At 46.2% G+C, this 26,663-nt stretch overlaps 1 protein-coding gene across 1 annotated transcript; it reads right to left on the bottom strand.

Annotated features, from left to right (window-relative positions):
• Positions 1-16,965: 16,965 nt before the first annotated feature.
• BANF2 (BANF family member 2) lies at positions 16,966-25,976 on the bottom strand. The gene is made up of 2 exons (XM_030309009.1): positions 25,851-25,976; positions 16,966-17,210 (listed from the first exon to the last, which is right to left on the bottom strand). The coding sequence occupies exons 1-2, from the start codon at positions 25,974-25,976 to the stop codon at positions 17,064-17,066; spliced, it is 273 nt and encodes a 90-aa protein (XP_030164869.1). The 3' UTR covers positions 16,966-17,063.
• Positions 25,977-26,663: the final 687 nt, after the last annotated feature.

The raw sequence follows: 26,663 nt of genomic DNA, 5'->3' as shown, positions 1-26,663 counted from the left end.
ACACACACACAATGGAGTATTACTTGGCAATCAAAAAGAATGAAATCTTGCCATTTGAAACTATGCAGATGGAACTAGAGGGTATTATCCTAAGCAAAGTTAGTCAGTCAGGAAAAGACAAATATCATATGACTTCACTCATATGAGGACTTTAAGATGCAAAACATAAGGAAGGGAAGCAAAAATAATATAAAAATATAAAAAAGTATATAATATACATAAATATATATATAATATAATATAAAATAATTAAAAAACAGGGAGGGGGACAAAACATAAGAGATTCTTAAATATGGAGAACAGAGGGTTACCGGAGGGGGTGTGGGGGAGGATGGGCTAAATGGGTAAGGGGCCCTAAGGAATCTACTCCTGAAATCACTGTTGCACTATATGCCAACTAACTTGGATGTAAATTAAAAAATAAATAAGTTATTAAATGTGAAAAAAATAAAATCATCTCAAAATATAAAGTTTAATTTTTAAAAACCCTACCTGAATGTATTGGAGAGTGAACAAAAGCAGGCAGAAACAGGAAGGGGCTATGCACTTGGAATAAAGGAATGGCATTTTTTATTTCTATTTTTTATTTCTATGGCTTTCACCTGAAGGCAGTTCTCAGCCTGAACTACATAGGGTAGCTAAAACTCCAGTAGAAAATCTGCAGTCTTTCTGGCTGAAAGAACCAGAAGACAGGGTCTGGGCAAGTATAGCTGTTAAGAGGGAGAGGAGAACCCCAGAAAAGAGAGGATTGGCCCTATATTCTGTGTACTAACTCTGTCCACATCTCTGGCTGATCCCTGAACCATGCATGTATGGAAAAGACTTCCAACAGCCCAGCCAAAGCCAGGAGAACTGAACTGAGATTTGAACAACTTCCCAAAAGGCAGAGTCTACAGTTTGAGTCTGGGCAAGTTTACTGCTTTATAAAACAAGTAAGCAAACAGACAAATAAGCATCAATATTCTTCAGAGGAATATAACAGAATCCAGAATCTCCACAAAACAGCATCCACAATACCTAGAACAGAATCCAAGATGGACATAGGGAATCCAGGAATTGTCCTTGATTCTTCCTTGTCTCTTGCTTTCGATAATCATCCCATTACTGAGAGCTGTCTGCTCTACCTCAGAAACACAGCCTCATTTCATCTGCTTCTCACCATCTCCAATATGACCTCCTTGTCCCAGCCAACATCATCTCTGACCTGGATTACTACCATGGCTCCTCGCTGGTGTTCCTGCTTCCTCTCTTGTTCCTCTATAATTCATTCCTTACACAGCAGTCAGAACCAACTTTTTAATGTATAGATCATGTCACTGACTCTTAGGATGTAATCCAGCCTCCTCACCATGGTCCACAAGGTCCTGCTGGACTGACCCAACCTATCTCTTTGGCCTCGTCTCCTCCATTCATACCCTTCCTTAACCACGTTCCACTTTCACTGGCTTCTGTCTGCTCTTTTAGTATCCTTAGCACCTTTTTACTTGCTGTTCTTGTTCTTTCTGTTATCATTCAGCTTTCAGTCCAAATATCAGCTCCTCTGATAGACCTTCCCTGGACCTATCACCCCCAAATGTAGCCTGGCAAACACTGTTATATTCCCTGGTTTTATTTTTCTGAATCATTGAGTTACTATTTGTTTACATTATCTGTCTTTCCCAGGTGGCACGTTAGCCCCACATAGGACTTTGCCTATCTTGTTTATTGCTTATCTGCAGTGCCTGGAATAGCACCTAATACACAATAGGTTCTTATCCCAGATAATTCTTTTTTTTTTTTTTAACGTTTTATTTATTTTTGAGACAGAGAGAGACAGAGCATGAACGGGGGAGGGGCAGAGAGAGAGGGAGACAGAATCGGAAGCAGGCTCCAGGCTCTGAGCCATCAGCCCAGAGCCCGACGCGGGGCTCGAACTCACGGACCGCGAGATCGTGACCTGGCTGAAGTCGGACGCTTAACCGACTGCGCCACCCAGGCGCCCCCCAGATAATTCTTATCCATTATGCAGAATGGCCTTCCCATAAACAATGCCATTTAATTATGCCCACAGAATCAGACAAGACCCCTCAGGGATAGCTTGTCTCTGTGTCACAATGTCTGGGGCCTCAGCAGGGAAGACTAGAGTGGCTGGGAGTATCTCAAAAGGCTGAGATGGGGTTAGACAATCTACTTCCAAGAGGTCATCCTCACTCATGTACCTGATGCCTGGGTTGGAATAGTTGGGAGGTGGGGCTTACCCGAGAAGGTTTGGTGGAGTCCCGCCTGGTAATCTCAGGGTCATCAGATTCTTTATATGGTGGTTTAGCTTTACGTGAACTGGGCAAAAGCTTTGTAACTTCAGAAGTCACAAAGCAGAGCTTCTACCACATTCTGTTGGTCAAAGCTGTTAAATATGGGACTCTACATGCCTATGTTAATGAGAAGAATGTAAAATAAATTGTAGCTGTTAAACAAAACTACAACAGTTCTTAATAAATATTTGTTGGCTGAATGAATGAATGAATGAATGAATCTTTATTAGGATATCCCTAGGTGATTGGTCTCATGTATCAGCCATTGAAGCCAAAGCCAATAGTGAAGTATCTCTCCAAAGGACGACACTTAGATAAATGCATTTTCCCCCATGCCAACTCAATTAGAGGGTCCTTTCTGTTGCCTGCTCTGCTTCTTGCTCCTCTGGCCTGCATTCACAAATCGGTGAGTGAGGACATGTGTCACTGAGTTGAATTTTCTAACACCTTGCCTTCCTTCTCAAGCCACTGACGGCAGAGGCTGGACCCGACAGGAGCAATGCAGTGCACGGTGGCTGTCCCAGGCTGGATGTGGACATGCCATTCTAGATCACTTCATGTGATGTGAAGAGTTGAAAGGTATAGATCCCGCCCACCCCTGCCCACAATCATAAGAGTTTAAAACCAGAAGAACTTTGAGCCTGGAATTGGACCGAGAGATGGTGTGCACGATCATATGCAATGTAAGCAGTTGCGAGCACTCTTCCAGAAGATGGTAAAAGAACAGAGAGAAGGCTTCCTCCCAAAAGCTAGTTAAACGATGGAAGTCGATACACAAACACATGTGTATTAATAAAAACCATCAAACATGGCTTCGAACTGAAAGATGAAGGGCCTCCAGCATCAAAACTTCCCAAGGGGCCCTGGGTGAGGCAAGCTTCTGGTCTGTGTGCTTCTCAATCATTTCCCTCTCCTTCACCTCCTCTTCCCTCCCTAGTGCACCCCAATCTTCCTGTGGGAGTCCCCACTGAAGGGACCCCACTAAGGTTACCAGTGGTGCCCTTGTGGCCATACCTCATGAGCACTTGTTGGTAATTTTCTTGCTTGGCCTCCGAAGAATTGATGCTGCCTTTTGGACCCTCTCTCCTTTCTCGATGGCCTATGGAACTATTCTTGCAATGTCCCCACAATCCCTCTGACTGCTCCTTCTTGGTTGTCTGAGTGTGTCCCTCTACACCCTCTTGCTCCTAAACCCTTGCAGTTCCCCCCAGTTATGTCCCATCTTCTATTCTTTTCTCACCATCCTCTCCTCCACCTGTGCCTTCAACCTGTATCCTGATGACCCCCAAGGCTCATCTGTTGCCCCAATTTTCTTCCTGACTCCAGAACCACAGGGCCATTAGCTTATGAGACTTTGGCCCTCAGACACTGCACAGACACCTCCAGTTCAATGTGTCCAGAATAGAACTCGTCAGCTTCTCCTACAAACCTGTTTCTTGCTCCACTCCACTCCTCCACTTCCAATCAGTCCCCAAATCCTGGGAAGGAGGGCAGTGGCTTACAGAATATCTCCTAAATCTCTCTCCTGGGTTTCATGCCCTAACACTGTCCTAGCTGAGACCTTGCCATTTCTTACCTGGATTCCTGCAATCACCTCTGATCCCACCTTCTCTCTCTCTGCCTTCTCTGTGCCGTGGTCATAGTGACATGGCCTCCCTGCTTAAACCCTCCAGAGTCTCCCATCAAGGTCAGAATAAGTTCAAAGATGCAGAAGTAACACATGAGGTATTACCTGATTTGGCCCCACCTCACCTTAGCAGCAATAAGGCTCCAAGTCCAAGCTCCTCCACTTACTGGCTGTGTGACTTTGGGCAAATAACTTAACCTCTCTGTGTCTTATTCTCTCCATATACAAAGCAAACAATGATTCTAACGTCTGTTATGACAATGCAATGAAAAATGCACATGGGTGCTTAATACTGTGCCTGGCATATAGTGGACTGTCATTGACACTCTCATCTTTGTGGAGAAGTCGCCATCTCCACACTCCAGATACACCATGGCCCCAAACTCCAAGGATCTCTTGTTATTCCCCCCGCATGGGTCAGCCTGTTACCTCTTCCTCTGCCTGAAATTCCCTTCCTCTTCTTTCCCCACCTTCTTCCCAGGCTTCTCCGTCTTGAGACCCTTCTCAGGGATCACACTTTTCTGAAACCTTCCTCCCCTTCCTTCATCCTCCGATCATGGCTGGGCTCTCTAAGCATTGTTTAGCTCACCAGCGGTAGCACTGGAAGGCAGATTACAGTTACCAACATGCTTTGCCCTGCACAGTGTCTTTCAAACTCTTTGAATTTGTTACAACATTAAAAAGTTGGGAGACCTCATGTGAAAATCTAGATTTCTGGCAACTCCTGAAAAGACATGTACAAGAATGTTCTCAGTAGTATTATTTGCAATAGTTAATGAACATATTAGTCTATTCGTACAATGAAGTACTACACAGCAGCCATTGCTGTATAGCTGCAATATTATACATGAACCATACATGAATAGCACACGTGAATCCCACGTAGCATGGAAAGAGCTGGGCACAGAAGTGTACATATGGCAGATACCCATTATATCAAGTTCAAGAATAGTCTAAACAACGTCTGCACTTGATGTCAGCACGACAGATATAGGGGACGTAAACCTGCTTGAAAGGGGCATGAAGGGCCTCTGAGCTGGTGGCAATATTCTGTTGTTGATCTGGGCGGTGGTCACCTGGTGGTATTCTATTTCTGAAAACTCTCCTAGGGGCTAGTTTATGATTTGTGCACCTCTCTGTGTGTCTATTACACTTGACCAAAAAATTCTGTAAAAGATCATGTTGCATAACTTGATCACCCACCATATTCATAAGACTTTGCTCTAAATAACTTCATTCTTCCCAAAATTCAAATGGACTTTCAGAAGACAGAGATTCACCATGTTGAGAATATTTAAGAAAACATTTTGGGCATTGGTAGCCTTTCTGATGGACGAATCCAGAAATGCTCTGAGCCAGTAGTGGGTGCCCCCCTCCCCACCAGTGGCTGTGTCCCCAGGGGCCTGGGGAGGGCGAATTAGGAGGGAAAGCTCTTTGGGCCTTGAGGTGGGCCTGCCTGCTGGTGGAGGTGACTTAGGAAGGGCTCTCGTTCTGAATTTGCTTCCTTGACGCAGACCTAACTCTAAGACTGTTAAATATGGGTCATTTGTCCATTAACTTATGGACCCTTTAAAAACACTGCTGTGTGGGTTTGAGAATTTTGATCTTCTGCCTTACAGTGCAAACTCCAGGAGGCTGGCCGGAAATGTCCCATGATGGGAGGCTCCTGAGGACTCCCTGCTGCTTGGCCAGACAGGGCCAGAGAAGGGATTTCCCAGCTTCTTGGCTTCCCGTGGGTTTTTCCCTCCTGACCCCCACTGTGGCAGTGTGGGCTGTGCAGAAACCGCCCTCTTTGTGGAGGCCCGTGGCCGCCCTCCCTCCTTGGCATGGAAAGCCTGCTCCCTGGGAAATGCTAATGCAGTCCCAGTGCTCTGTGTGTCCCAGAAGCAGCTCAGGGGCCACAGGCTGGCTGGGCCACTGGTGGGCTTTTTGCTGGGTGGGCCCTGGGAAGGTCAGCCCTCCTTCCGGAAACAAATCTTTGTTCTGCCCAGTCACAAGCGGGCTTATCTATCAGGGTCAACCTCTTCCAGGTTTCACTGTAGGGCGGAACAAACCGTCCTGGAGGCAGCCACCTGTCGAGTTTGCTCCAGAGCTGAGTCAAGGAGGAACCGCCAACTAGGACTTGGTTCAATGACCAGAGCCTGCAGCTGCCTCCAGGGAGAAGGGCTGGGTGGGCCACAGGGTTTGTAAGGAGGGCTCTTAGGGCAAGCCATCGGCACAAGCCAACGCAGATTTATTGAGGCCTACCTCACTGTTAGTGAAAGGCCCGGCACCAGGCCAGGTTCTAACAGTTGATTCTGTGGGTTGAAATAATGAATGAGGGGCACCTGGGTGGCTCAGTCGGTTGAGCATATGACTTCAGCTCAGGGCATGATCTCACAGTTCGCAAGTTCGAGCCCCGCATCGGCCTCTGTGCTGACAGCTCAGAGCCTGGAGCCTGCGTCCAATTCTGTGTCTCCTGCTCTCTCTGTCCCTCTCCCCCTCACGCTCTGTCTCTTTCTCTCAAAATTAAATGTTAAAAAAAATTTAAAAAAAAGAAATAACGAATGAAATAACTAAATTATGCAGTATAATAAAAGGCAGTAAGTGCTATTGAGAAAAATTAAAGCTGGTAGAGGAGATAGGGAATGCTGAGGGTGGCATTTTTTTGATGTTTGTTTATTTTGAGAGAGAAGGAGACAGAATCGCAAGCAGGCTCTGTGCTGTCAGTGCAGAGCCCAATGTGGGGCCCAATCTCATGAACCATGAGATGGTGACCGGAACCAAAATCAAGAGTCTGATGCTTAACTGACTGAGCCACTCAGGCACCCAGGGGGTGGCATATGTAACGAGAGAGTCTGGCTGAGAAAGTGTTTTGTAAGCAGAGCCTTGAAGTAGGTGAGTGAGCTATGCAGAGACCAGGGAAGGGTGTTCCAGGCACAGGGAACAGCCATTGCAAGGTCACTGAGCTCCCTGCTAGGAAGTGGGTCTGGGTATTTACGGGCCAACAAGGAGGCCAGCGTGGCTGGAGTAGAGAGAGCCAGTGGGCAGAGAAGAAGCGGTCAGGGAGGGCTGTGTAGGGTCTCCTGGGCCACTGTGAAGAATTTGCTTTTACTCTGAGCGAGATGTGGTCAAACTAACTCAAAGTCACATTTAGCAGATTGATTTAGCCTTCTAGAAACTAGCATTTGCATTAAGAATCAAAAGTCCTAAAAACCTCCCTGTTTTTTCACCCATTTAGACTCGTTTCTAAGCATCTTCCTTAAGGGAAGAATGAGAAACGTTATCCATATTTACAGTTACAGCTCCATTCATTCATTCAGTAAAAAGTGTATAGCTACTCATAAAAGCTTTGTTTATAATGCTGAAAAAATCCAGCAAACACCTGCAAGTCCAAAACTAGGGACACAATTCAACACATTATTGCACATAAATTTGATGAATTGCTATAGAACTGGTAAAAACTATTTTTCAAAGACTGATGGGGGAAAACAAGACATATAAAAGAAACAGGGTAACTGATGTTTGATAGGATCTCAATTCATTTTTTAAAATGTACACAAGTACATGGTAAACACAGACTCATGGACACAGTAACTATGGACACATGGACATGTTGCAACACGGATGAGCCTTGAACACATTATGCTAAGTGAAAGAAGCTAGTCACCAAAGACTGCATATTGTATGATTCCATTTACTTGAAATGTTCAGAATAGGCAAATCCATAGAGACAGAAAGTGAACTAATGATTTCCAGGGGCTGGGCAGGAGGGGCTGGGGGTGGTGGCCAATTACTAACAGGGTTTCTTTTGAGGGGGTGATAAAAATATTCTGAAATTAAATAGTGGTGATGGTTTGCACAATTCTGTGAGTATACTAAAAACCCCTGAATCGTACACTTTAAAAGGGCGAATTTTATGATATGTGAAATATATTTCAACAAAGCTGTTATTAACAAATGTATACCTATGCCATTGGAGAAAGACTGGAAGGAAATAAAATATTGGATGGTAGTTTTTTTGCAGGGAAGTTATCATTTTTCTCCTATATCTCAGTCACGGTAGCAAGTTTGCAGACAAAGAAAAGGGACAAGTATGGCACGGAACAGAGCCTATTTGGGGACTTTCTGCAAGTCTCACCCACCTCCTGACAAGGATTCCTATGGCAGTGATGTGTGATATTTGCCCCACTTTTCCACTGTCCCCTCTTCTAGCAGACAGCGCTGCTGGCCCCTTTGGGATTGGGCGGGACTACATGACTAGTTCTGGCCAACGACTGTTAGTGAAAGTGACATGTCACTTCTGAGCTGCAGCATGTAATTGCCCACGCGAGCCATCCCCAGGGCTCCTTCTGCTGAAGCAAACTTTGAACGTTCAGGATGGGGGCTGCTCTGTCAGCCTGGCTCCTAGTCATGACAACACGGAGCGCTCCCAGCAGACCTGAGATGGGCATGCGAGGTGAGTGGGACCTTCCTTTGGGAAGCTTTGTGGTATTTTTTTTTTTTTTTTTTTGTCACAGCACAACCTAGCTGGTACCGACGAATGTGTGTAAACCATGTGATCTGAAGAGACGCCGCTGCCATTAGCCCTCTGCAGCTGCTGTCCAGACCGAAACAATGCAATGACTACCCATCACACTGCAGTCCAGTGTCCTACCTTCTTTTATGTTCAAAATGCCTTTATGTTTATTTTTGAGCTCTCTTTATAGCCAAGATGGGAGATAGGAGAATCAAATATTCTCACTGCACAGACAAGTCAAGTGATTTGTCTCTGGTTCCCAGACTCATTCAGTGGCACTCTCCAGTGCGCCGGCCGCAGCGGCCCCTCAGTCTGGTCCAAAAAGATCCAGTCACTGGGCCAGGTTAAGCAATACAACAGCATAGCTTGTTCAATAAAGTTTGTCTTTAAAACAAACCAGAGACTTGACTGTAGAGGAAAAACCATAGCACAGCAAAGAAGTGTCTGGGAGAAATAGGCAAGAACGGGTCTATGAAGATAACGACTTATATTTCTCCAAGGTGACCTTGATCTTAGGAAAGAAGGGAGAGAATTAGAAGAATTAGAAAATAGGGGGGTTGAGAAAGAGGATCTCCAAGTCTCCAAGCCAAAGAATTTGAAGAGGAGTATCCCCCCTGCCTAGAGCGACAGCTCGTGATGTGAGGCCAGTGACATGGGAGGCTCCAGGGGTGGTAGTGGCCGCACAGAATGTGTCCCAAGGCCCTCAGCCCACGCTTCTCTCCTCAGTCTCCCTCATCCCTTCTAATGCCCGTCTGTCCCTGGCACCCAGTCCCCAAGGGTGGCTCAGCAGGCAGCCGGCACAGTTTTAACGTCACGCAGACCTGGACTGAAACGACTCGCAGCATCGGTGTGGCCATGGCACTCGAATCCTTTGATCCTCAGTTTTCTCATCTGTAAGACAGAGAAAGTACCTGGCTCACCCCAGGAGGACTTGGGGTGCTACAGCAAAGTAGCTGGTACAGTGTGTTCGGTCAATCATTCGTATTTCTGCATTTCTGTATTTAGAGCAGCAAACATTAAAAATTATATATATATATATATACACACACACATATATACACTAATGTATATACACATATATGCATATACACTCACATATATACATATACATGTATGCAGATACATGTATACACACATGTATACACACAAACACACATATACACATGCGTACATGTATGTATATAGATACATATATACATATGTGTGTATAGATACACCTACACACATATGTGTGTGTATACACATATACACATACATGTATATACACATATACTTATGTATATATATATATACTCACATATATACATACATATGCATGTATAAACACATACACACACACATATATACACACATACATATATACACATACATATATATACCCATATTTCCCAAAACACTTGCTAAAAGGTTTATCTCCACGAGTCAGCATTCTTCCAGAAGTTTCCCAGAGTAAATCAGCCTGGCCTCCCACAACTGGTCACACGATTGACAACTCTTGTCTTGCCCTCTGAGATTGTCATAGTTTCATCCTACATTCTTCCACACTGAGCCATACTCTTTACCAAATACTCTGTTCAAAGTTTAGCTTCCATTATTTCCCCACTCTGCCCCCACCACAGTTGCTTGGCTTTTGGTATGAGCCATGGGATCCCTCTCATCACCATTACCAGGATATCACTCAGGGTGCCCTCTAAAAAATAAGTGGGGCTTCCCACTTTATACCTGGAGGTGCTCCACACTGAAGCTTCACATGGGAGTTCTAGCAGTTAGCTATAGCTGCATACACAAAACATAGTGGCTTAAAACAATAGGATTTATTTATATGAGTTTGTGGGGTAGTTGGGTGCTTTTCCAGCTCTGGGCTAGGCATGGCCAATCTCAGCTGGACTCACTCATGGATCTGAGGTCAGCTGATGGGTTGGCTGGTCCAGGATGGCCTCACTCCTATGGCTGGCTCTTGGCCAGCTGTTGGCCGAGGCAATGGAGACAGCTGGGCCATGTGTGTCTCATCCTCTAGCAAGCTAGCACGGGCTTGTTCGCATGGTCGTCGCAGGCATAAAAGAGAGCAAGCAGAAGCCTAGGCTCACAACTGTCACAATGTCACATCCGCCATATTCTTTTGGCCAAAGCAAGTCATGAGGTTAGTCCAGATCCAATAGGAAGGGAGGGAGACTGCCTCTTGTCAGGAGGAGCTGCAAAGTTGTGTAAAGGGTGTGGATATGAGGAAGCGTAAAGGGTTGTTGGTTGTAGTAACCAGTTACTACAGGATCTTTCTCAGGTGCAGGGAGCAGGGCTGCCCTATTCTGAGTTAAGCACCAATGGGGTTCCAGTCCCCAATGGCTGCTGCTGAGCACTAACTTTCCTAGGACAGAGAGCCTGCAGTGACTCTACAGGTTACCACAACTCACTCTGTCTGGGCCAGTTGGGTTTGTGTTTCCCCTCATAGCTCTTTCTCCCTCACCTTCTTCCCCCTGCACACTCCCCACCGCCTTCCCTGTCCACAGCTTATTCAATCCGGACCTCCCCCTTTAACACTATGCTCAAATGTCACCTCTTCCTGGAAGACTTCCCTGACTACTCTCATCCATCCCTTCCTCTCCTTTGTCTACACACAGTCAGTGCTGAACATTTTAAACCTTAGGTTTTTAGAGCCACCATGCATGAAGCTCTAATCAGGTGCCAGGAATGTTGATCTTCCCGGTGCTTGAGTAGATACTTTTATTATCATCATTTTACAGATGGGTAGCTAGGTTGACAGGGTGACTTTCCAAAGGACTTCCAACGGGTGGTGAGGGATGGATTCTGTTTTCAAAGTCAGGCCTGTCCTACTCCACCACCTAGCAGAAGCTACGGGTGCCCTGCTCCCTGTGTGCCCTCACCGTCACTGCTTCAGTGCACACAGTGGCCCAGCTTCCAGCTGCCAGTGCCTGCATCTCTGCCTGACCTCCTTCTCATGAGGTTCACTTTCCCCACATGGAAGGTTCAAGAGCTGAGGGATTAACTTCCTGCAGGAGCAGTCCTCAACAAATGGCTAATAGGAGCAGGTGTTTAGCTACCCCAGGGTGGGGTGACTTGAATGTATGTCCTATGCTGGCTCCCGGGCAGGACTGAGGTCCCATTGTCCACAGTGCTAGAGATGGAACACCTTTCTTGGCTGCTTTCCCCTTCCTGCCATACTGCTCACTGTCCTACTGACAGTTCCTGGGAACATTCGTGAACACACTACTTTCCCTGAGACCCTTGTATCGGGGGATACTTCCGGGATGGCGCAAGCTAAGATATACCTCCTAACACCTTAGCTGTTTCCCCCCCCCCTTCTCTTTTTTAAATTTTTTTTTTTAACGTTTATTTATTTTTGGGACAGAGAGAGACAGAGCATGAACGGGGGAGGGGCAGAGAGAGAGGGAGACACAGAATCGGAAACAGGCTCCAGGCTCTGAGCCATCAGCCCAGAGCCTGACGCGGGGCTCGAACTCACGGACCGCGAGATCGTGACCTGGCTGAAGTCGGACGCTTAACCGACTGCGCCACCCAGGCGCCCCTCCCCCCCCCCTTCTCTTAATCATCTCTTGTTAAGCTGTAAGCTACTTGAAGCCAGAGAAACTTGTGCTTATTCCCTTGGCCTTTCCTCAGCACCTAACCATGCTCAGAGCTTTAGACGCTCTGCAAATACTAACTGAAATCATTTATTGATTCACAGATACCCTCAGACTACAGATTTGGGGACAAGAGTCAATATCTGACCCCTCTTCCTTGCAGGTGGTTTGGCTTCTGTTTAATGCTGGTCAAATCCATCATAATTGGTAAATGTTCTTAGGTACCAATCTTCTCCCAAATCTTTGGAACAACTGTCCTGCCAAGTAGAAGATGAGCCTTTGACGTGGCTGAGGACATACACGCATGCTCACCTCTCTTGAGTGTCCTTGAACATGCCTTTGGGGATGTTCACATCAGTGGGCTGATGTGACCCTATAAGATTGCAGTCAAAATCTGAAATAATCTGATTTGTCCTTTCTTACCCACTCATTAAAGAGTGCGTGGTCCCTAAAGAGTGTATGGTATACAGTGTCCTGTACTTGTCTACTGGAACAGAATTAGATAAGCTGGTAGCTGGGCTCCCTCCCACCTCATAGCTATGAATTCTGTCCCAAGTATCATAACGGCCAAGCACTCAGAACATCAGGCTCAGAGGAGAACCCTAAGAACAGAGCCAGAGCTTCTATTAGGAACCATGTACCTAACCTACACTATTTCAATTAATCCAGCCTTTGAAGCACGGTACCTTCCTGCCCTTATTTTACAGATGAAGAAACCAAGGCTCAGAGAGGTTAAGTAGCTCACCCAGGATAAGGTGCTGATTGGCAGAGCTGGAATTCGCACCCATGTCTGGCTGCCTTCAGAGGCAATATTCTTTTGCCCACCTTGGACTCCATCTAAAGCACCCTTTGGCAGGGTAAGGACACATTAGACTGGAAGGAATGTATCAGTTAGATACTTCTGCATAGCAAACTTTCTCAAATATTAGTGGCTTTGAACAGCAATCCTTTATTTTCGCTCACACATTTGAGTTGGCTGACGGTTAGCTGATCCAGGGTGGGTTCTGATGGGCAGCTTTGCATCAAGCTGCAGGTCTGGCTGGCCTCAGGTCCTTGCTGCAAGTTGGGCTCAGATCAGCTTCACTGGGGTTCATTCTAGGATGCAGGCAGCAGTTATCCAAGGAGATAGCTCTTCTCTTGGTGTTGACAGAGGCATGCGAGAACACATGGAAATGCACAGTGAATCTCAGAACTGGCATGCTGTCATTCCAGACTCATACCATTGGCCAGAGTAAGTCACATGGCCAAGTCTAAGTCAAGAGTCTGGGAGTTACTTTGCGTCTAGTGGGAGGGACCGTAAAATCATCTGACAAAGGTAGAAAATTGCAGAGAGAAGTGAAGAATTGAAGGCAATAATTTTATCTGTGAGAAAGACTAAAATCAACACAAGGGAATGAGTGGCTGTAGAGAAAATTGTGGGGAGCAGGGTTCATCCTCAGTGTCCCTCCAGTTACATTACACAGAGAACAACTACTCTGAATTTCAATATCTGTGCTAGGGTCCCTTTGTAGAGGCTGCTTAGTCTTAGAAGACCATCTCCTCAGGTTTCTCAGCTCCCTAATCCTCCTACATGATCCCAGACATCAACCTGATTAAAGGGACAAATTTCAGCAATATGGGAAGTGTGTGAAAATAGAATGAAGGACAAGACTACTTCCCATTTTCCTTTCCCTAGAGCCACCCAGCTCTTGTCTTAGAAAATGAGTGACTTCTAAATCCCATGACTATTTTAGTAGAGAATTAATCCAATGGTGGGCTGTGCAGGAGGGAACAAGGGAAGGGCTCTGGATAGTCAGAACCTGAGGTCTTAGAAGAGGAAGATATTTATTTATTTATTTAAATGTTTATTTATTTATTTATTTTTGAGAGAGGGAGGAGGGGCAGAGAGGGAGAGAGACAATCCCAAGCAGACTCTATGATGTCAGCGCAGAGCCTGGTGCAGGACTTGATCTCACAAACCAAGATCATGATCTGAGCTGAAATCAAGACTTGGGTACTTAGCCAAATGAACCACCCATGCACTCCAAGATGGAGTTGTTTAAGTCTTTGGGCCAGCCAGCTGGCTCACCTGGAATTCTTCTTGACCTTTTCTTGGAGATAGCTAGAGAAGCAGAGCTAGAAAGGGCTAAACAGACCTCAGTGGAAATATCCCAATCATATTATGAACTTAGGAAATGTAACACCTGTGAGGCACCCAGGGAAAAAGTATTGAACCCAACTGATGACTGTGGTCTTGATTAGTGCTGTCACCAAATCTGCTCTTGAGTTCAGAAGAATCCATGACCCTTTGGAGTTAGGTATGACCATGTGATTTGTTTTGACCAATGAAATGTGAACATAAGTGGAATAGATCACACTGGGTAGATGATATGAAATACAGTGTGTAATCCACCATGATACCTTCCCAATGCTGTGATACTCATGGAAGCATGTATTGAAAGGGAATCTCCATCTACCTAACTCTCACAGTGATTATAACAGACAGAGCCCTTGTGATGGCATATACTGGATATGAAGCCTAAAAGAATAATCAAGATTTGTTGACTAAATCACTGAGCTTTGGGGGATTGTTTGTTACAGCAGCATAATCTAACCTCTTCTGACTAATATAATCATCCAACTCAACCAACAGAGAGATGTTTCAGAACAAAGAATTCAGGAGTGACAAAGTTATGATTTTTAAAGTTTTTTTTTAAATTTTTATTTTGAAAGAGAGAGAGAGAGAGAAAGCAAGCAGAGGAGGGACAGAGAGAGAGGGAGAGAGAGAATCCCAAGCAGGCTGTCAGCACAGAACATGATGCGGTCATCAATCTTACAAACTGTGATATCATGACCTGAGCCAAGGTCAAGGGTTGGATGCTTAACTGACTGAGCCAACCAGGTGCTCCAAAAGTTATAATTCTTAAAATAATTATACCAACAAGGATTTATAACCTCTTAAATATACAACTAAGACTAAGCAACTGCAGGGATTATGCTTATGGGAAGAATGTACATTCTATAGACCTTGACAAGTTAAAAATAATACTAAAACCTATTTTTAAAAATGAGAGGGAAGAAATAAGAGTGCTAATTTCTTTTTACTTTTATTACTTTTTTAAATGGGAATTCACACCATCTAACATAGAAAATTAAAGTTTAAAATAAACTTAATGATACTAACCTCCCTGTTACTGTTTCCCCCATATTATTCTTTATGCTCAGAAGAAATTGATGTAGAAATGATGATGTCTAGTAATGAAGAAAAAAATTCAGTGTGGTTCAAGAATTTTCAGTTCCATTTTTTTCTTCTGTCCAAATAAAATTAAATTCTAGCACTTTTGTCTTAAGTTGGGTTCTTCCAACAGAAGACTGATACTAAAAGTTAAATATTTCATGAGGGGTGATCCCAAGAAACCCCGGCAGTAGAGTGGGAAAGCAATATAGGGAAGAAAAGAAAGCAAAGCCAGAGGTGTTAAAGGGCAGGGGGCCTCTGTGAGCAACTGGCTGAGTCCCACTGGGGAGCTGGGGGATACCACCTCAGAGCTGTCCCATCCAAAGGGCAAGGAAGCTGAGGCATTTAACTGCCACTTCCACCCATGGGTGGGTGTTAACTCCCTGGCACTCCCTCCCTGCCCTGTGCATGGGTAGACCCTACTCCTGCAGCTAGAGATACCCTCTGGCAAAGGGTACTCAGGTGCTTACTGAAGGAAGTTACTGGACTGTACTAGAACAGAGAATGCCAACAGCATATGGGGCCAGGCTCCAATACCACCTGCCGACATTTTCTTGAATTTAAAAGGCCTGTTTAATGGACTCATCTCAACTGAATTATTCCAAGTGAAAGAAGCCAGTCACACAAAAGGTACATATTATGTGATTACATTTATTTGGCTTTCTGGAAATGTCAAAACTATGAGGACAAAAACCAGATCATTTGTTGGCAGGGGCTGGGGAGGGCCACAGGGATGACTATGGGGAGGTACCAGGGAACTCTTTGGGGTGATGAAAGTGCTCTCCATCTTGATTCTGGTAGTGGTTTGGGGACAACGCATTTGTCAAAGTCACAGAACTACACACCTAAAAAGGGCAAGTTTTCCTGAATATAAATTATACCTCAGAAATCGGACTACAATGCTCTTAAAAACATGTCTGCATATTAGTTGCTGTTTCAAGAAAGTTTAATTCTCTTCCTTGAGGACTTAATGACTTGCTTCTAAAAATAGAATAAGACAGAAGTGACATAGTGTGAATCAGAGACAAGGTCATAAAAGGCATTGCACTTCCTGCTTGCCCTCTTACTCCCTCTTGGGTCAGCTGCTTTGGAGGAAGTTAGATGCCACTCCATGAGTAGCCCCATAGAGAAGCCTATTTAAAGCGCAACTGAGGACTCCAGTTGACAGCCACATGAGTACATCTTAGAAGTGGATTCTCCAGCCCCAGTCAAGCCCTCAGATGCCTGCAGCCCAGCTGACAGTTTTCACCCTCATGGAAGACCCAGAGACAGAAACACCCAGCCAAACAACTGCGTGAGATAAAATGGCTTGTTTTAAGCCCCTATGCTTTGGGTTCCTCTGCTATGTAGCAATAGATAATCAATACACTGGCTTCAAACTTAAAGTAACCTATTCTAAAATAATTCATATGCTGAAATATTTGGCATGATATTCATGTAAGGTGAATGACAATTGTTTTTAGGTGGTCAATTTGAGGATCACTTGTCTTTCGTTTGTTCTCTTTTATATATTCTTGTACTACTTGGTATAATGACTGTGTATCCTTAAAGTTAAAAACAAAAGTAGGGCGCCTGGGTGGCTCAGCTGGTTGAGCATCAACTCTCAATTTTGGCTCAGGTCATGATCCCAGGGTTGTGGGATCGAGCCCCGCATCAGGCTCTGCGTTGAACAGGGAACCTGCTTAGGATTCTCTCTCTCCCTCTGCCCCTGTCCCCTACTTGCGCTCTCTCTCTAAAGTAAAAACTAACAAAAAAGAACAAAAAATAATGACCCCAAGCCTGGGTATCAGTACAGAACCTGTCGTTTACCCAGGCATCAGAGCAAGGGGACGTGTGTTCACAGGAAGCAGGAACACCACTCCTTCAGACAGTTAGAACTCTCCTGGGCCTCATACTCGGTGGCACCGCAACAGCAAATGAGCCACTTCTGAAACTCGGCTTCATTCTTGTGCATCAGAAGGAACTGTCCCAACAGGATGTAGGCCTGTGGGGAGCGGGGGAGGCATGGAGAAAAATGGGAAAGGTTATAATAAGCCGGCCCAGATGTGCTCTTCTCCAACACTAGGAATTGCGTGAAAATCAAAGGAAGGGGCACAGGTCAGATGTGGGGGAGAATGACGGCAGGCCCTGAACCCCTGACCGGGGTGATGGGGATTCTGGGACTGGCCCCTGGTGAGGTGTGAGGCCAAGATAAATGCACATCTCTTGGGATGGGATTGAGGGCTGTCTAGCCTGGGGTGAACCAGAACTTTCCTTTCTCAACTTTAATGAGCCCATAAATCACCTGGGACGTTGTTAAAAGGGAGGTTCTGACTCAATTAAGTCTGGAGTGGGGCCTGAGAGTCTGCATTTCTTTTTTTTAAGTTTATTTATTTTTGACAGAGACAGAGTGCGAGCTTGAGCTGGGGAGGGGCAGAGAGAGAGGGAGACACAGAATCAGAAGCAGGCTCCAGGCTCCAAGCTGTCAGCACAGAGCCCAACGCAGGGCTCGAACCCACAAACTGAGATCGTGACCTGGGCCAAAGTCAGACGCTTAACCGACTGAGCCACCCAGGTCCCCCAAGAGTCTGCATTTCTAACATGCTCCCAGCTGAGCTGGTCCAGGGACAACATTTTGAGTAGCAAGAGCTTAGCATACTTCTAATGCTCCCCTCTGGTCTCTGATCTAGTATTTCTCTCTCTCTCTCTCTCTCTTTAAAGATATTAAGTAATCTCTACATGCAACGTGGGGCTCAAACTTACAACCCCACGATCAAGAGTCACTGGCTCTACCAACTGGTGCCAGCCAGGTACCCCTAGTATTTCTTTTTAACACACCCCCACACACAAACACGCACACATGCACACGCATGTGCACACGCAAAGAGGAGTCAGAGAGGCTCCCCACCCCATCACTTTCTCTATTGACCTTGCAGAGTTTCTAACTCTCTTCACTTGACATTGTGGGTAATTCTGTGCTGTCGTGGTGGAGCGGAGACCGTCTTGAGCATTGCAGGAAGTTTAGCAGCGTCTCTGGCCTCTACCCACCAGATGCCAGTAGCGCTCTCCCATCCCTCCAGACTGTGACAATCATAACCATCTTCACACATTGCCACGTGTTCCCTTGGGGACAAAATCTCCCTGGATCAAGAATCACTGCCCGTGGCGTTGGCAGATGAGGGGCATCTTAGTACCAATTTGTTCTTGCAAACCAGCTCTGGGACCTTGGGCAACTCACTTAACCCGTAGTGAAGACCCCCGAGAACCTGGCCTCAGTTTCTACATCACCTGAAGGCACACAACATGCCCCCCCCCCCACCTTGCAAATGGAATTAAGTGGATCTAGAATGAGAACATTAGGAAAATGCTAATGCCTTGCTTGTCCTGGAATATGTGGCCCTGTGGGGGGAGCACGGAATATAAACTCCATAAACCTTGCCCACCTTTCCCTTCTGAAGAGTCTGTGTGCATGAAAAACACATGCAATTAACATTAAGTACACCAGGACAGATAGCTCTATGGCATTCTCTCATTCTCTAACTACTGCCCCACAGCCTTCATTTCTCTCTTACAATTTTATCACATGATTATTGACAAGGAGCAAGCTCTCCATGGAGAAAGTGGTGCCTGAGACTGCACGGCCAGGATTGACTGAGTCACTAAATGGTAAAGCCTGGAGATTTAAGGTCACGTAAACGCCTGCCTCTCGAGGCTGGTTTGGGGGCCCTCCAGCCTGGAGTGAATGGGAACCAGCGTCCACGCTTGCCGTCCTGGGTCCTCTCCAGGAAAACCAGCTGGTGTCTGTTTGCTTTCAGTTACATAAAACAAAGCAAACTTCACCCTAACCAAAGGGAACATTTTTTTTTTTTTAAGAAATTAAATAGTAGCTGAGTCCCAGCTGTAAAATGTGCCCAAGCCTTGGAGCTTGGGGTCTCTTCTTTTGAGTCATGGTCCAGTTGTTGAAAAGATTGAAAAAACAGCCAGGATGTCATGGTCATGTTAACCTGCTACCTTCATCATCTTTTTAGAAAAGCCGTATAGATGCTTAGAACGATCTCATTTTACTTTATCAGTATCCTTGTACTTTCGCTGATGATTTTATGGAGATGTTTTTTAATTCAACATTTAAAAAAAAAAAGAACATTTATTGAATGTTCATTGAGCCAGTAGCTTCAGTGGATGTGGGAGGCACAGAAGTGAATAACAGAATCAAGGAGAGCCTTGGCTCTGTCCAAGGAGAGGGAGCATTAGTGATGATAAATAATAATGATGGTAATAGCAAGTGGCACTTGGGTACCTTCAATGGGCTCCAGACCCCTGGCACGTTTTAACCCAGTTTCAATCTCCAGATGCAATCACCAAGAATCTGAGAAGTTGACTCCTGTTTTCCCGAGCCCCATTCTTGCACATCTCGACTGACAGAATCTGGCTGGGCACCTGTGGCAGGCTCTGCCGTTTCAGAGGCCTCGCTGCTGGTCATCAGCCGGTGGCGATTGGAGCCTCCACATCCCTACCAGCCTCAGCAGCCAGGAAGCCAGGGAATGTGTGGCACGCAGGACCAGAGGCAAATTGTCCAGGAATGCCGTAGGAAGAAGGGCCTCTTCTTGTGGCCTCCGGAGCCAAGGTGCAACCTGTCTCTTGTCCTCTCACCCTGCCACCTTCCAGTGGTGGGGAGGGAAAGTCAGCCCACGTCACCCTGCTCCCAAGGGAAGCCGGAGTCGTGGGCCCCCGTCACGGCCCTGCCCAAAGCCTGCTCGGTTTCTCCGCTGGTTCCAGAAAGTGAGGCCTTCACCAAGGAAAAGAAAATCTCTCGCCTCTCTCTCGGACCAAAGCTCACGAATTTCTGGCTGCGAGGAGGGAGATACAGACACACAGCAACGCCGAGCAGGCAGCGTGCCCCACCACCCCCGGACAGAGCCCCCCTTGGTTTAGTGTTCTGCTGTTGCATCTTGAAGTCCTCAGTATATGTGAACGAGGGGCCTCGTATCTTCATTTTGCACTAGGTGGCTGGTCCTGGTCAATGCCAATTAAAACTTTTCGTCTTCACGGTAACATCTGGCCTTTTCTTTCTTTCTTTTTTTTTTTTTTTTTAACTTTTTAAAAATTTGAACAAAGTTGGCGCCCATTAGTTTTAGGTGGACAACAGAGGTCCGCCATCTTGCCCTCTCTGATTCTCAGGCTTGTCTGACGCCTCTGCTGGGAGCTGCCACTGCTTGGGGCCTACACCGAATGCTCTTACGTGGCCACAAGACTTCGTTGTGTGATCAACAACTCTCTTTTCCTCTCACCGGCTCTTCAGCCTTCATGGCAACTGGTAGCCATTGACAATCTTGAAAATCCAGTACCTCTCAGTCATATCTGGCTTAAAACTCCTTGCCTCTAGTGCAAATGCTCAATCCAATGCAGGGCTTGCCCCTTCTTCTTTCTTCTCCATGTCTCCCTGGGATATCCTTTTTTCTTTTCTTTTTTAAGTTGATTTACTTATTTTGAGAGAGACAGAGACAGCGTGTGTGGGGGAGGGGTAGAGAGGGAGGGAGAGAGAGAGAGAGAGAGAGAGAGAGAGAGAGAGAATCTCAAGCAGCCTCCATGCTGCCAACAGAGAGCCTGACACGGGGCTCAGACTCAAGAAACCATGAGATCATGGCCTGAGCCAAAATTAAGAGTCAGACCCTTAACCGACTAAGCCACCCAGGTGCCCTTTGGGGATATACTTATACTAAAAAAGTATTTGTTTAACTGACATTCAGATTTAACTGAATGGGTCCCTGCATTTTTTCTGGCAACTCTATGCAGGGTAACCCCAAACTTGTGTGACCGACTTCTTGTAGGGCCCAGATGTCTGGTAGTGGGGTCCTCTGAATTACCAGCCCCCCAACCCTGGGACTGTGCCCAGATTCAAATTTCATCTTTCTCATCCTGAGTGACTTTGGAGCAGTCACATGGCTATTGTGTCCCTCCGTTTCCCAATCGGTAAAATGGAGGTGAAATCGTATACCTTATAGGATTTTTTGATGATTAAATGAGATATATGTCACACACTGAGGCCAGTCAGTGGCTGACATGTAGCAAACATCACACACAAGTTCTGCTATTAGGAGAGCCTTAGGCAGCAGGCACCCAGAACATATACCCCTTCCTGACCTTCCAAGTATCTTTCAGGAGGAAGATTTAGTCTCAAGGATATGACTTTATAGCGTCTTCAAAGAGCATTGAACCAAACTAGAGTCTCTGGGATGGAAACGTCCTTCCTCTCTGTTGGATGACTTCAGGGTTATCCCTACAGTAATGCAACTGCCCCACAGGGCACTGCTCAAAGTCCCTGGATTTACTGAGTGCCTGGAAATTCACTTGCCCCTGGGCAGGGCTTTCATAGGGAGAGGAGGAGTACAAAGATCATAGAACTATGATCATACAACATAGAGGAAACGTGGGAGAGCCCCAAAGGCAAGCTGTGCCTCTCTAGCATAATGAGTGTGGGTTCTCAGGCCATGTGTGCAAAAAATAGTCAACAGTACAAATGTCACAGCAAGGAGTCCTATTGAATACTCAGTGTTCAGACACACAAGCTCGTTAGGCTGGGGTGGGTGGGCAGAAGGAAGCCTTTCTTCCCAGAGAAGGTCAGTTGTGAATGGGGTCCTGAAGCAGGTGAATGTCCATTTCAAGAAAAGCCTGCAAGGCGGGTGGTCCTGTATGTGTTTGTGATTCATGGACAGTCTGGCTTGGGTATGGCGTGGATGAGGGTGGGGAATATAAGACAGAGCTAGAGCTGGGCTATGGAAAGCCTTCAGCGCCTTATGCACAACGTATTTCCCCCTTCCTGGCATTCCTTTGTCCTTTGTAGCACTTTCACTGTTAAATCTAGACCAGCACTATCCAGTAGAAATTTATTTTTTTAACGTGTATTTATTTATTTTGAGAGACAGAAAGTGAGAGAGAGTGGGGGAGGAGAAGAGAGAGCAGGCTCTGCACCATCAGTGGAGAGCCCCATGGGGGGCTCGAACCCATGAACCGTGAGATCATGACCTGAGCCAAAGTCAAGAGTCAGACGCTTAACCAGCTGAGCCACCCAGGTGCCCTTATCCAGTAGAAATTTAATGTGAGCCAGCCACATATATAATTTTTAATTTTCTAGTAGCCACAGGAAAAGGGGGGGACTAAACAGGTTGAAATGAGTTCTGATATATGCTTTATTTTCTATTTCAAAATATTATCATTTCAACATGCAATCAATAAAAAATTATTGATGAGATCCTTACATTTGGGGGGGGACTTTAAAATCTTAAATCTTTAAATCAACCTGGTGTATTTTACATGCAGAGCACATCCTTATTCAGACAGGTGCTCAAAAGGTACAAATGGCCAGCGGCCAGCGGTATCAGACAGCAGAGGTCTAGATTCTCAGAGATCTAGATCTGCCAAAGCTGACTGGTTCGGGAAAGGGCAGGCACAAAATAACCCAGGAAGGGTGCAGCCAAATTTTTGACTGTCGAAGTCCTGAAGAGATTTGGGTGAATCCATAGAGGAATCAATAGTTTTAGTTAAAAGTCATGCCGTAGCTGAGGGAGGGGACAGCCACCCCCCAGCAGAGGCCAGCAAAGACCAACGTTAGCGTGAGGCCCAGAAAGGTGTCTCTCCCTAAGGTCTCCTGCAGGCAGGGTAGAAAAAGCCAGGAGCTCAGAGGACGTCACATCTCTGCACGTTACTATAAAGATGGATATATGTGTCATTACGCATGTGTCCAAACCCAGAGAAACTCTGCAAGTGAACCCTAATGTAACCTGTGGAGCCTGGGTGCTTATGACGTGCCAGTGTCATTTCTGCAATGATTACAAACGCACCGCTCTGGTGGCGGTGTGGCTAATGAGAGAGTCTGTACACGTGTGGGGCAGGGGTACGTGGAAATCTCTGCATCTTCTGCTCAATTTTGCGTGAACCCAGAAGTGCCCTAAAAAGAAAAGCTTTAAAAATCTATAGGAGCCTGCATTTTTATCTGCTAAATCTGAGACCCCTTCCCTGGACCACGCTCTTACTGCTGGCCCTAACCACTGACCGGTCCTTACCCAGAAGCACTTGTTCACCTACAAAGTGTCTCGTGGATCCTTTCGCACACCCAGCCAGGCTCCAGCCCTGGTGTCTCGTCACCAAATCCCAGTGGAAGCCCCTTCAGCTGCAGTAGCCACTTGGACCCTGATCCTCCTGCATGGTTTGTGACGGTACAATCCATGGCCATTCTCCCCCTCATTTGGGCCCCTGATCAAGGCATTAACTCCCTGGAGCCTCTGTCTTCTCCTCTGTAAAGTGGACATAGAGGCCCTCCTCCCATTTGCGGGTGAGTGAGGGGCTCAAAGCAAAGGAGAAAGGCGAAATCCCCTGCGTCAGTGCTTGGAATCAGCGACCCTATGAGTAGGGCCTGGAAGTAGCATGCTGATCTCCGTGCTCACCAGGAGGTTGTGAACACAAGAGGGGCCTGGTCATACACAGCCAAACAGTTCCTTCTTCCCTACAGCCCTTCATCTGTGTAACAGGTTCCAGGATGCCTGAAAATTTCCCATTACACATTCATCCCCTTATCTTTTTTAAAAATACTTTTTTTTAACATGTATTCATTTTTGAGAGAGAGAGAGAGAGAGAGAGAGAGAGCGTGAGTTGGGGAGGGGCAGAGAGAGAGAGAGAGAGAGAGGGAGACACAGAATCTGAAGCAAGCTCCAGGCTCCGAGCTGTCAGCACAGAGCCCGAAGCGGGGCTCAAACTCACAAACCGTGAGATCACGACCTGAGCCGGAGTCAGACGCTTAACTGATTGAGACACCCAGGTGCCCCGATTTGTTCGTTTATCTTAAATATGCCAACTGGTCAGGCTGGAAACACAGGCTGGAAAAGGTAAAACTAGAGGGATAGGAAACAAATCAGTGGTTGCTAGGGGCTGAGGGTGGGGGATATGAAAGCACAGGGGGACATTTGGGGGTGATGGGATTGTCCTAGGTCTCGATTGTGGTAGTGGCTTCATGACTGCATGCATTTGTCAAACCTTGCGGAACTGTGTACTAAAAAAGGTGACATTTGCTATATGTAAATAAAAATATTTTTTTAAATGCCGAGTATGTCCGAACAACAGCAAAAAACATTAAATCGAAGGTGTTAGAAGCCAGAATAATGGTTACCTCTGAGAGTGGGGGGATGACACAGGCCAGGGAGAGACACAAGGGAATCATATGGCATTCCGGAGGTGTCCAATCACTGGATCTGGGGGGGGGGGGGGCATGAGCATATATATATATGTAAAAATTCACTGAGCTGAACCCTTTCTATCAATGCAGGCACACCACAATAGAAAAGAAAAAGCAACAATCATTTCTTTGAAGAGGAATTTTCCATGGAAACTGTCTCCCTAGCAGGCTTGCTTACTTCACTACCTGCTTGGTCCCATCTTTTATCCTGGAGGAAAGAATCAAATCTACCTCAGTCCCGGATCTCCAGCTTCCTAACAATATCACCTGTTGGATGTTAGATTGGTAGATATTCAGAATATTTAGCAGCTGATGCAGGCAAGGTGTTAACCAGAAAACCACAGGCCCAGTAGTTCAGATGCCCCCTGGGAGCAGCCGTGCATTGCCCACTGAAGGCACACCACGCTGATTATCAGTTGTGCACACCACAGTTCCCAGCCTCTTTGGGTGTTTCTGTAACATCTTCCTGCGTAGTGGTGCAGACTGACATTAAAAACTAAGGGAATGGGGGCTCCCGGGTGGCTCAGTTGGTTAAGTGTCTGATTTTGGCTCAGGTCATGATCTTGTGGTCTGTGAGTTTGAGCCCCATGTCAGGCTCTATGCTGACAGCTCAGAGCTTGGAGCCTGCTCGGGATTCTGTGTCTCCCTCTCTCTCTGCCCGTCCACGCTCACACTCTTGTCTCTCTCAGTCTCTCTCAAAAATAAATAAACATTAAAAAAAACTGAAGGAAACGAACAGCAATAACTGTGTGTGAAATCTCTCCACTGAGTGTGCAATGTTCTGCGTGATTCCATTTGCCTCTGCCTGTGCTCACTTTCTTTGGGTTCTCTTGGGATCGTCTCCTATTCTCCCCTAAAGTTCCAAGCAGCTTTACCAGCACCCTAAAACCAAATCATTACATAGAAAAAGAATGTTCAGATTCCACTGGATGCCCTTGAGGCCATTCGTGGGTTGTGAGCGACATCTTGGAAGCTCGTATCTTACTCTGGTGTAGCCCCCAGTCTGCTGTTACTCCACTTGCCGCTGTCAGGGTGGTGCCCTGGTGGGGCAAGTGAGACCCCGCGAGTCTCTTCATGGAGATGGAAGTGTGTCCAAATCATCTGTCCTGACAGCTCAGCCCCAGGCTCGGGCGGCCGGCTCACTTCTGTTGACCTCTGGGTATTGGAACACCCAGTGAATCATGCCTGGCCCAGCTGCTCTGAGCCAAAGCCATTCAATTTGCCCATCATCTGCTGGCCCTCGAGGCTGCCCAAGCATGAGGGGTCAGCAGCACTGAAGACTGTGGCACCCTGCCAAGTGGCAGCTTTCCTCTCTGATGGCGCCTTGCAGGGACACAGAGCGGCAGCTGCCATCTGGCAGGACTAGGGGAAGAGACATTGGGGAGAGAAGTTGGGGAAATAGGAAAAACAATGAATTACCTTGTTGAAACCTTTGGTGACCAAATTGATTGCAAGCTCATGGCTGATCCCGTCCACCCAGGCAACATCCTTTTCTCCCATGGGTTCAGAGAGGAAGGCTCTCAGCCTGGGAGACATGTGATTCATCTTCTGTAAAAGCAGTGGGAGGAACACAGTTAGAAGGTGGCTGGCTGCTCACAGCGAGAGGGGACAATGGGGGACTGCCCTGCCGAGGGATGGGGACAACAGATGATGGCAGGCTTCCTTCCAGCACCCAATAGTTATTGGGGACTTTCAGATAGCAGGGGCAGTGCCCTGCACTGAAGGCCTCAACACATCCATTGCCACCTGGATGGAATGAGAGATGTGTTATGATGGCTGTGGATGAGTTCAGCAAATTCCACCAAAAGATTGTGTTTAATGCTAAGAACTGCAACAGGTTCTCCTCTCCTCCTCTTCCCTCCCTAAGTGCTTAAAGGAACATTGCTTTTTGAGACTAGGGTTGCAGTTGGGGCAATGGGGATATGTGGGTCATAGATGCAAATGTTTAGTTATGTGGGATGAATAAATTGTGGGCAGCTAATATACAGCATGGTAATAATGGTTACCGATAATGTATTATATACTTGCAAATTTCTAAGAGGATAGATCTTGAGTTAAATCTCACCATACACACACACACACACAGAAGGATACCTATATGGAACTGATGGAAAAGTTGTTTAGCTTGATCGTGGTGATCTTTGCACCATGTATATACATTGATCAAATTATACACCTTTTAAAAAAACTTTTTCCTGGAGTGTTTTTTTTTTTAATGTTTATTTATTTTGC

Source organism: Lynx canadensis, chromosome A3, assembly GCF_007474595.2.
Source record: "Lynx canadensis isolate LIC74 chromosome A3, mLynCan4.pri.v2, whole genome shotgun sequence".
NCBI classification, from domain to species: domain Eukaryota; kingdom Metazoa; phylum Chordata; class Mammalia; order Carnivora; family Felidae; genus Lynx; species Lynx canadensis.
The sequence above is the reverse complement of the archived record's forward strand: the minus strand, read 5'-3'. Positions and strand labels throughout refer to the sequence as shown.